At 48.5% G+C, this 12,221-nt stretch overlaps 1 protein-coding gene across 3 annotated transcripts in view; it reads left to right on the top strand.

The window, feature by feature from the left end:
- Positions 1–11,876, top strand: part of erfl3 (Ets2 repressor factor like 3) — a 71,495-nt gene extending 59,619 nt beyond the window's left edge. For 2 of the 3 annotated variants that reach the window (XM_083760421.1, XM_083760420.1), the window contains exons 3-5: positions 6,456–6,571; positions 7,162–8,306; positions 10,219–11,876. In XM_083760421.1, coding sequence (XP_083616547.1) covers positions 6,456–6,571; positions 7,162–8,306; positions 10,219–11,097 — 2,140 coding nt within the window. In that variant the 3' untranslated portion in view covers positions 11,098–11,876. The remainder of the gene's footprint in view (positions 1–6,455; positions 6,572–7,161; positions 8,307–10,218) is intronic. The other variant, XM_083760422.1, reaches the window with a different exon arrangement.
- The last annotated feature ends 345 nt before the right edge of the window (positions 11,877–12,221 follow it).

The raw sequence follows: 12,221 nt of genomic DNA, 5'->3' as shown, positions 1-12,221 counted from the left end.
TACGGTAGAGCTCACTCTAGCACCCACGTAGCATGTGACCAGCCTAATCAGACCCCTCCTCTCTCCACACACACACACACACACACACACACACACACACGCACACGCACACGCACACACACACACACAGCGACGTCCACAAACTCAAACAGCATGTGACACCTTGTCTAATCGGACCCCCAGCACCCTCCACCCCCGGGCCGCCGCCATACGCAAACACATTTTATTGCCTCCACATAGAGGAAACACTCATCAAACTACACGCACTCACTCATACATACACACACACTCACACCAGGTGTCACAGGTCGTGCACGCACCTGAGTGCGAGCAGCTGGTGCTTTTATTTGTCTATGCGTGCATTTGCGCGTGCTCGCATGTGGATGGGGGGGGGGGGGGGGGGGTGGTGGTTGTGCCAGCCGATGCTGACGAAAGTGGCAGAAAATAAACACAGGACTCATGGGGAGTATTGTAATCCCAACTTCCTGTCACAGTGAGGGCCTATTTACAGCCCAACAATAGGGGAGGTATGGCTTGCCTGTGTGTGTGTGTGTGTGTGTGTGTACATGCAGTGTTTGTGCGTCTCCACTGTTTGCTCTCGGAAATAAAAGCCTGTGTGTGCGCGTGTGTGTGTGCATGCGCTGGAGGTGGTGGCTGTGCGTGTGTGTACATTTGTGTGTGTGTGTGTGTACATTTGTGTGTGTGTGGGTGTGTGTGTGTGTATGGGCGTGGGTGTGTTTGTGGAGTGCTCCAGAAATAGATCGGTGAGCTTACACAGATATCATATTATTATGGGATAAAGCCAATAGCATCATGCACCATTGTTCTTAAAGGGGAACACCCCGTATATTTTTTCCTGACAGACTTTTGATTCACTCGCTGCAAGTTAGTCACCCTGTTCTTTAAAACGCCTGGGCGTTTGTTGATGAATTACTTTAGTGCATACGTACAGACAGACAGACAGCCTTGTTTCTACTCTTTTTATGAACTGCCCTGTCATTTTTGAGCGGTGTTAGTCGCTCCAAGGAACATCTTTGTGTGTCTGTCTGTCTGAGCACAGAATGTCTGTTTGTACCATGACCTATTGACCTGCAGCAGCTGCAGGTTCACGTGTGTGTGTGTGTGTGTGTGTGTGTGTGTGTGTGTGTGTGTGTGTGTGTGTGTGTGTGTGTGTGTGTGTGTGTGTGTGTGTGTGTGTGTGTGTGTGTGTGTGTGTGTGTGTGTGTGTGTGTGTGTGTGTGTGTGTGTGTGTGTGTGTGCGCGCAGCATTGGTGTTTTTCCAGTGTTGGGAGCACGCACAATTGGACAATACCAAAAATCAGTTGATACCCTGTTAGACACTGACACAAAGTATATGGGTGCTCAATTAATGACCAAGCCAACGATAACTATAATTGGTCCGTAATGTCTACATAAACGGCACACAATATTTAAAAACCAAAAATTTAAAATAAATATATTCTAGTCGACTCAACATTTATCCTTCAGAGAATGTGATGGATTTAGAGCAACACGTAATTATGTGATCCTTAGTCCAATAGTCCTTTTTATCAACTTCTCAGCCAAGGCAAATACAGGCTGGTTATTGTGATAACTGCATAGTAGAGAATTAGAGATGACACAGTTTGTTCTGTACAACAGTTAATATTAATACTGTGGCAATGGAAAATGACACCATTTTCATTGCAAATGTCTGTTATTATCAGATCATCTCAAACATAATCCTGGTTAGCAGTTTAATAACTCAATAAATCAATGCTCTTGATATATTAAACTGCATGTAACCAGAACAAACAAAGCCGTTTGTTGGACTCTTGAATGTAATTGGCAAGAAAATAGCATTTGTTTACTCGTCTTCTCAAATTATGGAAGACGTGTAATTTTTTTTCTTTCTCCTTGGTACATGGGGTTAGAAGGACAATAATGCGTGAGAGAGCACACTTTATCCTATTCCACACTCAATAATATGCATGCGTTTATATTTGAACATGTAGGCCCCCCCAATTTATCCACAGGCTCGTACATTTACCGTTTTATTGTCTGAATATAATATATAATTCCATGACTAATATAAACACACTGCAGTCGGAAGTCTATATTATATGATTGTGTTATAGAACAAACTGTGCTCTCTGGTCATGATACTGGATGTCCATCAAACTGAGGTTTTAAGACAGTATAGTATATGATAGTCTAGTATAGTATATGGTTTAGTACGTAACTTGATTATTAAATGTGTTGTCATAGTACCTAAGTGCTTATGTTCAATGTTCCCATTTTTTCTCCCCTCTTCATTTCTCTCTCTCTTTCTCTCACGTGCACTCTTACGTGCTCTCTCTCACACACTCCCAGTCAGTGTCTCTTTCCCCCTCTTGTGTGTGTGTGTGTGTGTGTGTGTGTGAGAGAGAGTGTTGATATCTGTATGTTTTGTACAGTACATCAGGTTTGTGTAATCTTGCCTAATCCGTGGGCTCCAATCTCTCTCTCTCTCTCTCACACACACACACACACACACACACACACACACACACACACACACACACACAGACAGGGTGGGCTTGCTGGAAAGCTTTTACTAAGTCTAACATAACATTGTTCAATCTTATTCTATCATACAGCAGGGAGCAGGATAGAGAGGTTTCCCTGGATGTACATAATACATATACACTTGGTGTGTGTGTGAGAGAGAGAGAGAGAGACATTGTGTCAGGTCAAAGGTGAAATTGCAATCAGACTATCAGAGTGTGTGTGTGTGTGTGTGTGTGTGTGTGTGTGTGTGTGTGTGTGTGTACTCGTGGCTCGTGCACGTGAGCAGTCTGCACACGTGGGTGTTTCCATGCTTAGTTGTGTGTGTGTGTAAGGCGAGTGCGGTGGGCAGCTAAACACAGGCGCTCAAAGAATCCCTTTCTTCTCTTTTGAAGTGAGTTCAAATGCTCTTCAAAGAGAGAGAGAGAGAGACACAAGAGAGAGGGAGAGAGAGGGAGGGAGGGAGGGAGACGGAGAGAGAGAGGGAGGGAGAATAGGAAAAGGGCGACCTTTCGGTCTTGTTCTACGCATTAGCAACATGCGCCGCATGTAACAGCCGCGCATCAACGGCTTGTCATCTGGCTGTACATCCTGCCATCCCACGACACGGAACCAAGTGGACCAGGCCATGTGTGAAACAAACCAGGAGAATAACAAATTAAATTATAGTCATTTTATAACCAGTAAAGTGGAGTTGAAGGTGTCTGTTTTGTTTGGGCTGTATACATGCGATGAGCTTTAGTTGCAGCCCTTCACCAGACTATTATTCTTATTATTTAGCTACATTGCTGTCTTTTCTTTTGGAGTGTTGGGTTAAAACCTAATCTGCATTGTATTGCGATTGTAATTGGTGACTTTTGCCTTTGAACAATTGAAAGGCACACTGCTGTGTGTCGGAATGGGAAAACCTTATTTATTTTAGCTTTTAGTCCAAATAAGAAATAATCTTGCATTAAGATTGCATAAAACATTACTATTGTGATATGGCATAATAATTGTAAGAACGGATCGGAAAAATCGGTATCGGCATGTCTCAAAATCAAATGATCGGATCGGTAGCAAAGCAACCGGGACATCCCTAGTCGTGAGAAGTTGAGCCCCAGTGAGGTTCTGAAATGAATGTAACTTTTCAGTGTCACTCATCAGTTGGGTCTTCCTACTGTGGCCTGTCCTTTTGGCTCCTCCTCTCCTATCTCCTATCTCCTCTCCTCCTCAGCCATTGTGAGTGCCTCCCCTAGAGCAAATTACATGGCGCTTTGTCTCTGGCGTAAACAATGTTTTCAACAGTACAGGCCTGTCCTGTCTCTGTGTATCCCCTTCTCTCTCTCTCTCTCTCTCTCTCTCTCTCTCTCTCTCTCTCTCTCGCTCTCGCGCGCCTCAGGGGACAATCAAGAGCAGAGCGAGGGATTTAAGAGTGGGGGTGGAGGGGGTTGATGAGACACAGAGAGAGAGAGAGATATCGGAGGGATAAAGTGAGATGAGGGAGGATGGAGGTTAAGTTAAAAAGAGCAACAGTCCGTGGTCACAAAAGAGTCCAGCAAGTGTAATAAGCATCCTGTACTAAGACAGAGACAGACCAGGCTGTCTGTCTGGCCATAGTCTGATAATGATAGTCAGCAACGCTGCACATTACACACACACACACACACACACACACACACCGTAGCACACTGTTGATTTCCTCTACTAAACCTATGATGAAAAATGTTCGTCGACTACCTTTTTTTCACTGACAAAAACTAAAGAAAACTAAGCCATGATGACTAAATATATTATATATCAAATAAAAACTAGACTAAAATGTCAGGAAGGGACTAGTGGACAAGAGATCCAGTAGAAGTCATTTTACACTTGGTTGCATGCTGAAAATAGCATCGATTACGACGGCATCAAGGCCCTTCAAAATACATTTTAGTTGACTTAATCAACTGTAGATTTAGTCTACTAAAATCGTATGATATTTAGTCGATTAAAACTAGACTAACACTAAAACATGCACAGGTGACTAAAATAAGACTAAACTAAAATAGAAATTTGCTGCCAAAAACAACACTGCCGCAGCAGCACACTCATTGACCGCCTGGAGTAGGACACAAGACATTCAGCCCTCACATTTAAGCAAAATTGGTGAATGTAAAAAAGAAAAGTAATAATATTGGTATTCATTAATTTACTTACTTTCTGAGTCATAATACTAATTCAAGTGAGTTATATAAACAAACGCGTGACATGCACTGCGGTTGGGGTTACAAAGTCAAAGTCAAACGATTTGTCACACACGTTACCGCAGTGACATTTGTTCTCCACATTTGACCCGTCTCTTGGAGCGGTGAGCTGCAGCCATGCATGCCGCGCCGGGGATCGAACCCCGACCTCCCAGTTTCAGGGCGGATACTCTAACCACAAGGCCACTGTCTGGTTAGGGTGACGTTAGGTAGGTTGTCTAATGTCAGTCGGACCAATAGTATGTCGAAACTAAAGCCTGTACCCAAACAAACATATACAGACAGTCTTCCTCTCCCCCCCCTCCCTCCCTCCCAATCTCCCTACATGGGCATGTGACCTCATCACAACAGAGACTGTTGCCTCACAATGCCGGTTTGTGCTGACATCAGGCATATCCACAATTTGGGCCCAAGTCAAGTTAGTCAACCATACCGCTGCTGCTGCTACTACTCATGTCTCAACGCTCTGAGAGAGTTGTGTGTGCCGAGTTCTCTCTTTCTCTCTCTCTCGCTCACATACTCGCTTTGTCTGTGACTCACTCACTCACTGTCGCTCACTCATTCTCTCTCTGTGGTCTGAGTGAGTGTGGAGGTCAGTGACCATGACACACAGAGGTTACATAAAGGGGGACATTAAGGAGGATGTTACATAAAGTACCAGGGGAGGATAAAGGTTCATAGAAATGCAACCTTATAGACCTCTGTAGCCCTGAGAAAGACAGAGAGAGATGGTTAGAGTAAGAGGGAAAGGGGGCAGGGTAGGGGGGGTTAGAGAGAGAGAGAGAGGGCATTACGTAAACAGATAATGTCGTGCTGCTGTTGGCGTTGCTTTAGTCAGTGTTACATAAAGAGATGGGACCATTTAGCAGAATGAATGACGTGATGTGTGTGTTTGTGTGTGTGTGTGTGTGTGTGTGTGTGTGTGTGTGTGGGTGGGGGGGTGGGTCCTTTAGCCTTAAAAACATCCTCCCTGTTTTTTTTCTACCTCCTCCTGTGTCCAACATGGCTGGATGTGGAGGAAATGTGATGCAGCACATGTATCGCACACCATGCTTTAGCACACCATGTAATGTTGCTCCCACACAAGTCACACACACAGTACCTTATATATATATAGTACTCTCGTCATGTGCACTACATGCATGTCCTATGTTGGGAGCTTAGATGGCCCTAATGCTGTTAGGCTACAAAGGCTGATGTCTGATCTTTTTATTGTCTGTTTGCCACGCACGCACGCACACACACACCTCTCATCTCTGGGTGGTCTGTGTGTAGATTAGCAACCAACCATATATACAGTATGTATTTTAAACCCTTATTTATCCAGGTAGGATCACTGGGTACTATCAGCAATGCCCTGCTTCACACTTACACACACAGGCACACACGCACGCAAACACACACACATACGCACGCATGCACGCACGCACACACACACAAGCTTCCCACTACAACCACAGTCTTGTACTGTTTGTTAGCCAGAGTGTTGGTCATTCACTTAAGCAGACAGATTTTGACCTGCTATGAGTCAAGTGTGCTTGTATTGTGTATATAAGAGGACCCAGTGTGTTTGATTTTAACCAGGACGTGCTCTCTCTCTGTCTGTCTCTCTCTCTCTCTCTCTGTCTCTCTCTCTCTCTCTCTCTCTCTCTCTCTCTCTCTCTCTCTCTCTCTCTCTCTCTCTCTCTCCCCCCCCCCCCCCAGGTATTACTACAATAAGAGGATCCTCCATAAGACCAAAGGCAAGAGGTTCACCTACAAGTTCAACTTCAACAAACTGGTCCTCGTCAACTACCCCTTCATTGACATGGGCTCTTCTGGTACGTGTGAGTGTATGCGTGTGAGTGCACGCAGACATCACCTAATCCTACAATAGGATAGCTAGATTACATAGGATTACACCAAAGACCGCTATACGTATATTATATCTAATCAACAGACCTCTTGTCTGTCTGTCTGTCTCTCTCTCTCTCTCTCTCTCTCTCTCTCTCTCTCTCTCTCTCTCTCTCTCTCTCTCTCTCTCTCTCTCTCTCTCTCTCACTTTCTCTATCTCTCGTTCTCTCTCCCTTCTCCTAGGTGGCTGAGTGCTAATGTAGCATAATGCCCATGTGTTGCATAAACATAGTTGTAAAAAAACGATTGCATATCTTTATTATAGTTTTATCTTTTCGTTGAATAAGCCTCTGCCTTTCTTCCTTTTGAGTTTGATCTTGTGCTCTTTACTGTATTCTTTTTCTGAAGTCGTGACCGTTAATCCATGCATGTTCCAATTTAACGTAGTTTATCAATACCGTTATTGGTGAAGATGTCTCAAAACCACTTGCATCGCGAGCTTGAATTCAGCTCCTGATCTGCCTGACACCCATGTGAAATCACTAAACGTTTCCCCCCTGTGTCGTCCCCCTCCCAGGGAGCGGTGTTCCGCAGAGCGCCCCTCCGGTCCCCTCCGGCGCCGGCTCCCACTTCCGCTTCCCGCCGTCCGCCGTCCACACGCCCTCCGAGGTGCTGTCGCCCAACGAGGAGCTGCGGAGCCCCGGGGGCATGTTCAGCGCCGTGGCCCGGCGCATCGCCCGCGGCTCGGTCAGCGACTGCAGCGACGGCACCTCCGTCAACTCGGAGATCGAGGAGGGCAACGGCGTGCCCGGGGACGAGAGAGGAGGAGGTGGGGAGAGGGGAGGAGGAGGTGGAGGAGGAGGAGGAGTGGGATACAGGAGTATAATCCACCCCCGTCTGTCACACGAGTCGCTGTTCCGCATGTACAGCGGTGCCGGGCACCCGGGGAGCCGGGGCCCCCCCGGGGGCCACCGGGGCCACCAGGAGAACCTGTCCCCGTTCCCCGTGTCGCCCCTCCCCGGGCCGGGCGGCAGCGGGCTCCTGGCGCCTCCCTCCCTGTCGCCGGCGCTCTCCATGACCCCGTCCTCCCACCTGCCCTACACCCCGTCCCCCACCCTCTCCCCCATGCTGGGCTCGCACTTCTCCTTCAACCCCGAGGACATGAAGCGCTACCTGCAGGCGCACACACAGTCGGTGTACAACTACCACCTCAGCCCGCGCGCCTTCCTCCACTACCCCAACATCATCATCCCCCAGCCGCACCGCCTGCCTGCCGACAAGGCCAACGCCGAGCGGGACAGGGGCGGCGAGCGGCCGGGCGGTGGTGAGAGGGGCGGAGGAGGAGGAGAGAGGCACCACCACCCGTCCCTGGCCCACCACCACCACCACCACCACCACTCCGCGCCGCACTCGGCCCACGCCCTCTCCCACCCCATCAGCCACCACGCCGCGCTGCACCTGGGCGAGGAGCCGCCGCCGCACATGTCGCCCTTCAAGTTCAAGCTGCAGCCGCCGCCGCTGGGCAGGAAGGGGCAGCAGAGGGACGGCGGCGGCCAGGGCACGCCTGGCGGCCGGCAGAGCTCCCTGTCGTCGTCCTCCACCTCCGGCCTGGGCTCGTCGCTGTCCTTCGGCAGCGACCTGAGCTCGGCCAGCGGCTCGGGCCTCGTGTCCAACTCCTCGTCCACGCAGTCGCTCAACAGCGCCGGCCTCCCCAAGATCAAGGTGAGACGGAGACACGGTAGTTTTAGTTAGTTTAGTTAATTAGTTTGTTTTTTTCTTCCATACAAAACATCAGTATTTTTTCTTATTCTTATTCTGGAAAAAATAAAAGGGTATAGACTGAAGCCTAGGCTTATTACGTCTACCCTTTTGTGCATTAAATTAAAATAATAAAAATTAAAATATATATGTACATCCCTTTTACAGGTCCTCAAACAACATTTCTACTGAACAGTGCAACATTCAAGTTTTGTTTTTGTTTTTTTTGAAAAACAGGCAAAAAAAAAACAAGCTAAACAATATGCTAATAATCGTCACAGTAGTAACATTTTCACACAAAACCAAAAGAAACAAATGCCACTTGAATTGAATGGTAGAAACCATGTTGTGCAGGTTAACCCATTCAGGCCTGACGTCGAAATAAATAAATATAAAGTATTCTAAATAAAAAAAAAGGGGTTCCCTCCAAAATGGTTGTGACTGTAGAATCCCATGGTAGTAATGAGATGGAAATACACAGTCAAACACCACGGAGGCAACTTAACTTCTAGTACGTCTCAATGAAATTGTGGAAATGTAATACTTGGTGAAGCCTTAGTAAACATTCTAATAATAATAAAAAATAAAGCATAAATACGAGTGAAAAAAGGTTACACAGGTTAGTCTGGAGAAACATTATCATTGTAAAGATCTTTACACACCGGGGGCATAGTGAGAAATCAGTGAAAAATCAACCCTGTTCCGAAGGGAAAAAATCATTACTTTATCACTGTACAATATTTGCATTCTGTGTGGATGTACTTAATGAGTCACGACTCAGATTTCAGATTTCAGATTTTTATTGAAGGGACAGCCCCTTGAGATGCTGCATCTCATTTACAAGAGGGACCCATAAACAAACAAAATACAGAAAAGCATACTGTACACAAATACACAAAACATGCAGTACACAGATACAAACGGATATACAAATACATACATATATACACAAATAGCTTGCTCACCCTCTTCCACCTACACCACCAACCACCACATAATACACAATGGAGATAAGGTCACAGTGCAAATATTTCAGGGTCATAAATGGTTACAGTCGGGTTAGAAGCATAGACAAGTTGAGTCTAGATGTGAAAGTAAGGAGGTCCTGAAGCTACTAAATGATGAGATGGATCAAGAGATGGAGGGAGGTTGTTCCAATCGAATGGGGCTTTGTAGCAGAAAGACCTCCTCCCAACCACTTTGGAGATTTTGGGGATTTTAAAGTAAGGGTATTGTAGATGTCTTAGTGGATAGGATGCGGTAGACTGAGTCAGGTACTGTTTTAAGTAAGCAGGGCACCTAGAATAAATGCATTTATAAATGAAGAGAAACCAGTGTAGTTGCCGTCTAGATTTAGGCTGCAGCCAATTGAGTGATTTGTACATGAGGCAGTGGTGGGTATCATAAGGGCATCTCAATACAAACCTGCACAGGAGTTATATAAAACATTAGAGGCTTAAGATGAGAGTGTTGTGTTCTGATACACAGCATCTGCGTAGTCAATAAGGGGAAGTAACACTTGAGCAATAATTATTTTCCTAACATCAAAGGAAATGCAATTAATAGAACGGTAAAGTGAGCTTATAGGCAACCATATGTTTCTTTAGTAATGTAATCTATATGTGGTTTGAAGGTAAGCTCTGGTCGAGCCACACTCCCACTCACCAGTTTGGAAAGAAATATACCTTCGGGTTAATTCATCGTACAACTAAAACGGTGTGTAAGGAGACGTTTTGAAAGCCTCAACTCTCTCTCAATGCATCTACCCGTTGTTTTGTTTCCACCAATTCTCTCTCTCTCTCTCTCTCTCTCTCTCTCTCTCTCTCTCTCTCTCTCTCTCCTCTCTCTCTCTCTCTCTCTCTCTCCGTCTGTCCAGGTGGAGCCCATCTCCGACATCGAGTCAGAGGAGGAGGTGGAGGTGACGGACATCAGCGACGAGGACCCCGACGAGCGGGACGAAGACTATGAGCTCTTCTCGGCCCGCCACGGCCGGGCCCCGCTCCCCCACCACCCCCACCTCCACCTCCACCAGCCGCCCCACCACCTCCACCACCTGCTCAACGGCACGGCCGCTCACCACCACCTCCACCACCACCATCCTCAGCACCACCAGGCCGACGAGGACCTGGACGAGGACGTCTTCAAGGCCCCCGCCCCGCCGCCACCCGGGCTCCTGTCGCCCTTCTTCGCCCCCTCTTCCTCCTCCTCTTCCTCCTCCTTTGCCCACGGGCCGTACGGCGGCGCGGGGAGCTCCGTGAAGAGCGAACCGGCCGACTGCGCGGCGGACGACAACAGCACCCCTCCGCCTCCTCCCTCCCCGTCCCACGGGGGCGTGGGGGGCGCGGCAGCACCGCCCGGCTCCCAGACCAAATGCATCCCGCTGAAGCTGCGCTTCAAGCGGCGCTGGAGCGAGGACCAGCGCATGGAGGCGTCGTCATCGTCGTCGACGTCATCGTCGACGCCGGCCTCCTCCTCCGCCCTGCCGGAGGAGTCTGACGACAAGAAGGTGCGCGGCGAAGAGAGGGAGCGAGAGAGGCAGCGGAACGGCCAGCGGACGGAGGACGAGGCCATGGAGGAGAACGGGACGGGCAGCCCGCCGCGGTCGCGCTCCCCCCCGCTGGGCTACAACGGCTCCCTGGCGCCCTCCTCCTCCTCCACCCCTTCCTCCCACCTCCTCATGGCCGCGCACCGGCGCGTGAGCGCCGAGCTACACCGTGCCACCGCGCAACTGTCCCTGGAGAACAAAGACTGCTGATCTCTCCCTCTCTCTCTCTCTCTCACACACACACACACACGGCTCAAACACTAACATGTCAGTCAAGAAAGGGAGTTCCACCGCAGCTCAGGTCAGGGTCAGGCAGCAGGTCCGGAGCGTCACAGGAGGAGGACGACACAAAATGACTCAAAGAGCAAAGGCACTGGAGCTGCTCGCTCGCTTGGACGGATGAATTAATCAGGGTGCGAGTAGTAGTACTACAGTGACAACGTTTCTATGTGAAATATACGTCTTCATCAGGTCATCAAACTAACATGCAGTTGCAGTTCAGTGGAGAGAGGGAGGGAGGTGTAATGGACCCGCTCTCCACTACCCCCCCACCCCAATACTGAAACCTCCCGGGAACCGTACCCGACACCCGAAACCTCCCTGTGAACTGAGAGTACACACACACACACACACACACACGCTCGCGCACGGTTAGGATCAGGGCTCCTCTAAGACTTCCTCACAAGGAGACGAGGGGAGATGAGGAGGAGGAGGAGGATGATGATGATCGGTGGAATATATCCCAGTCCCACCTCTCTTCTTCCTCCCGCTTTCAGACAACACTTCTTATCGACCTTCTCTGTGTGACCAGCCGCCACCAGCCCAGCAACGGCAGCCAGCAGGAACACGGGGACGTTTGTGTACCTACATTTGTGCTATTTCTTTACACTGAAACGTTGACAGGGCTTGGGAAAAAGAAAAGGAAGAGAAAAAGTGCCTGAATCTAAAACTCTCAGCCCTGGAGTTCGAGGAACATGGAACGGAGCCAAACGAGGGGGAAAGAAAACAGGGAGGAGTTTTAGGGGGGGGGCGAGAGAAATCTTACGTTTATCCCTGTTTTACTTTGGACATGCCAGGGACAGATTAACAGGAGCGCTCATCTCCAACGGCAGTGGGTGGCAACTCCTCCCAAAATCTGACCCACTCCACTCAGGGAAGCCGATCGCTGTATGTTCATTGGACACACACACATACATACACACACAGAAGCTTTTCTCATGGACCTTATGCAATGGACACTGCTACTCAAGGACCACAATTATTACACGCACACACACACACACACACACACACACACACACTCGCCATCACTCTCTGGCACACTGATCTCCAAG

This window comes from Protomyctophum parallelum (genome assembly GCF_964188405.1).
Source record: "Protomyctophum parallelum genome assembly, chromosome: 3".
Taxonomy (NCBI): Eukaryota; Metazoa; Chordata; class Actinopteri; order Myctophiformes; family Myctophidae; genus Protomyctophum; species Protomyctophum parallelum.
This window is presented reverse-complemented; position numbering and strand designations above follow the sequence as displayed.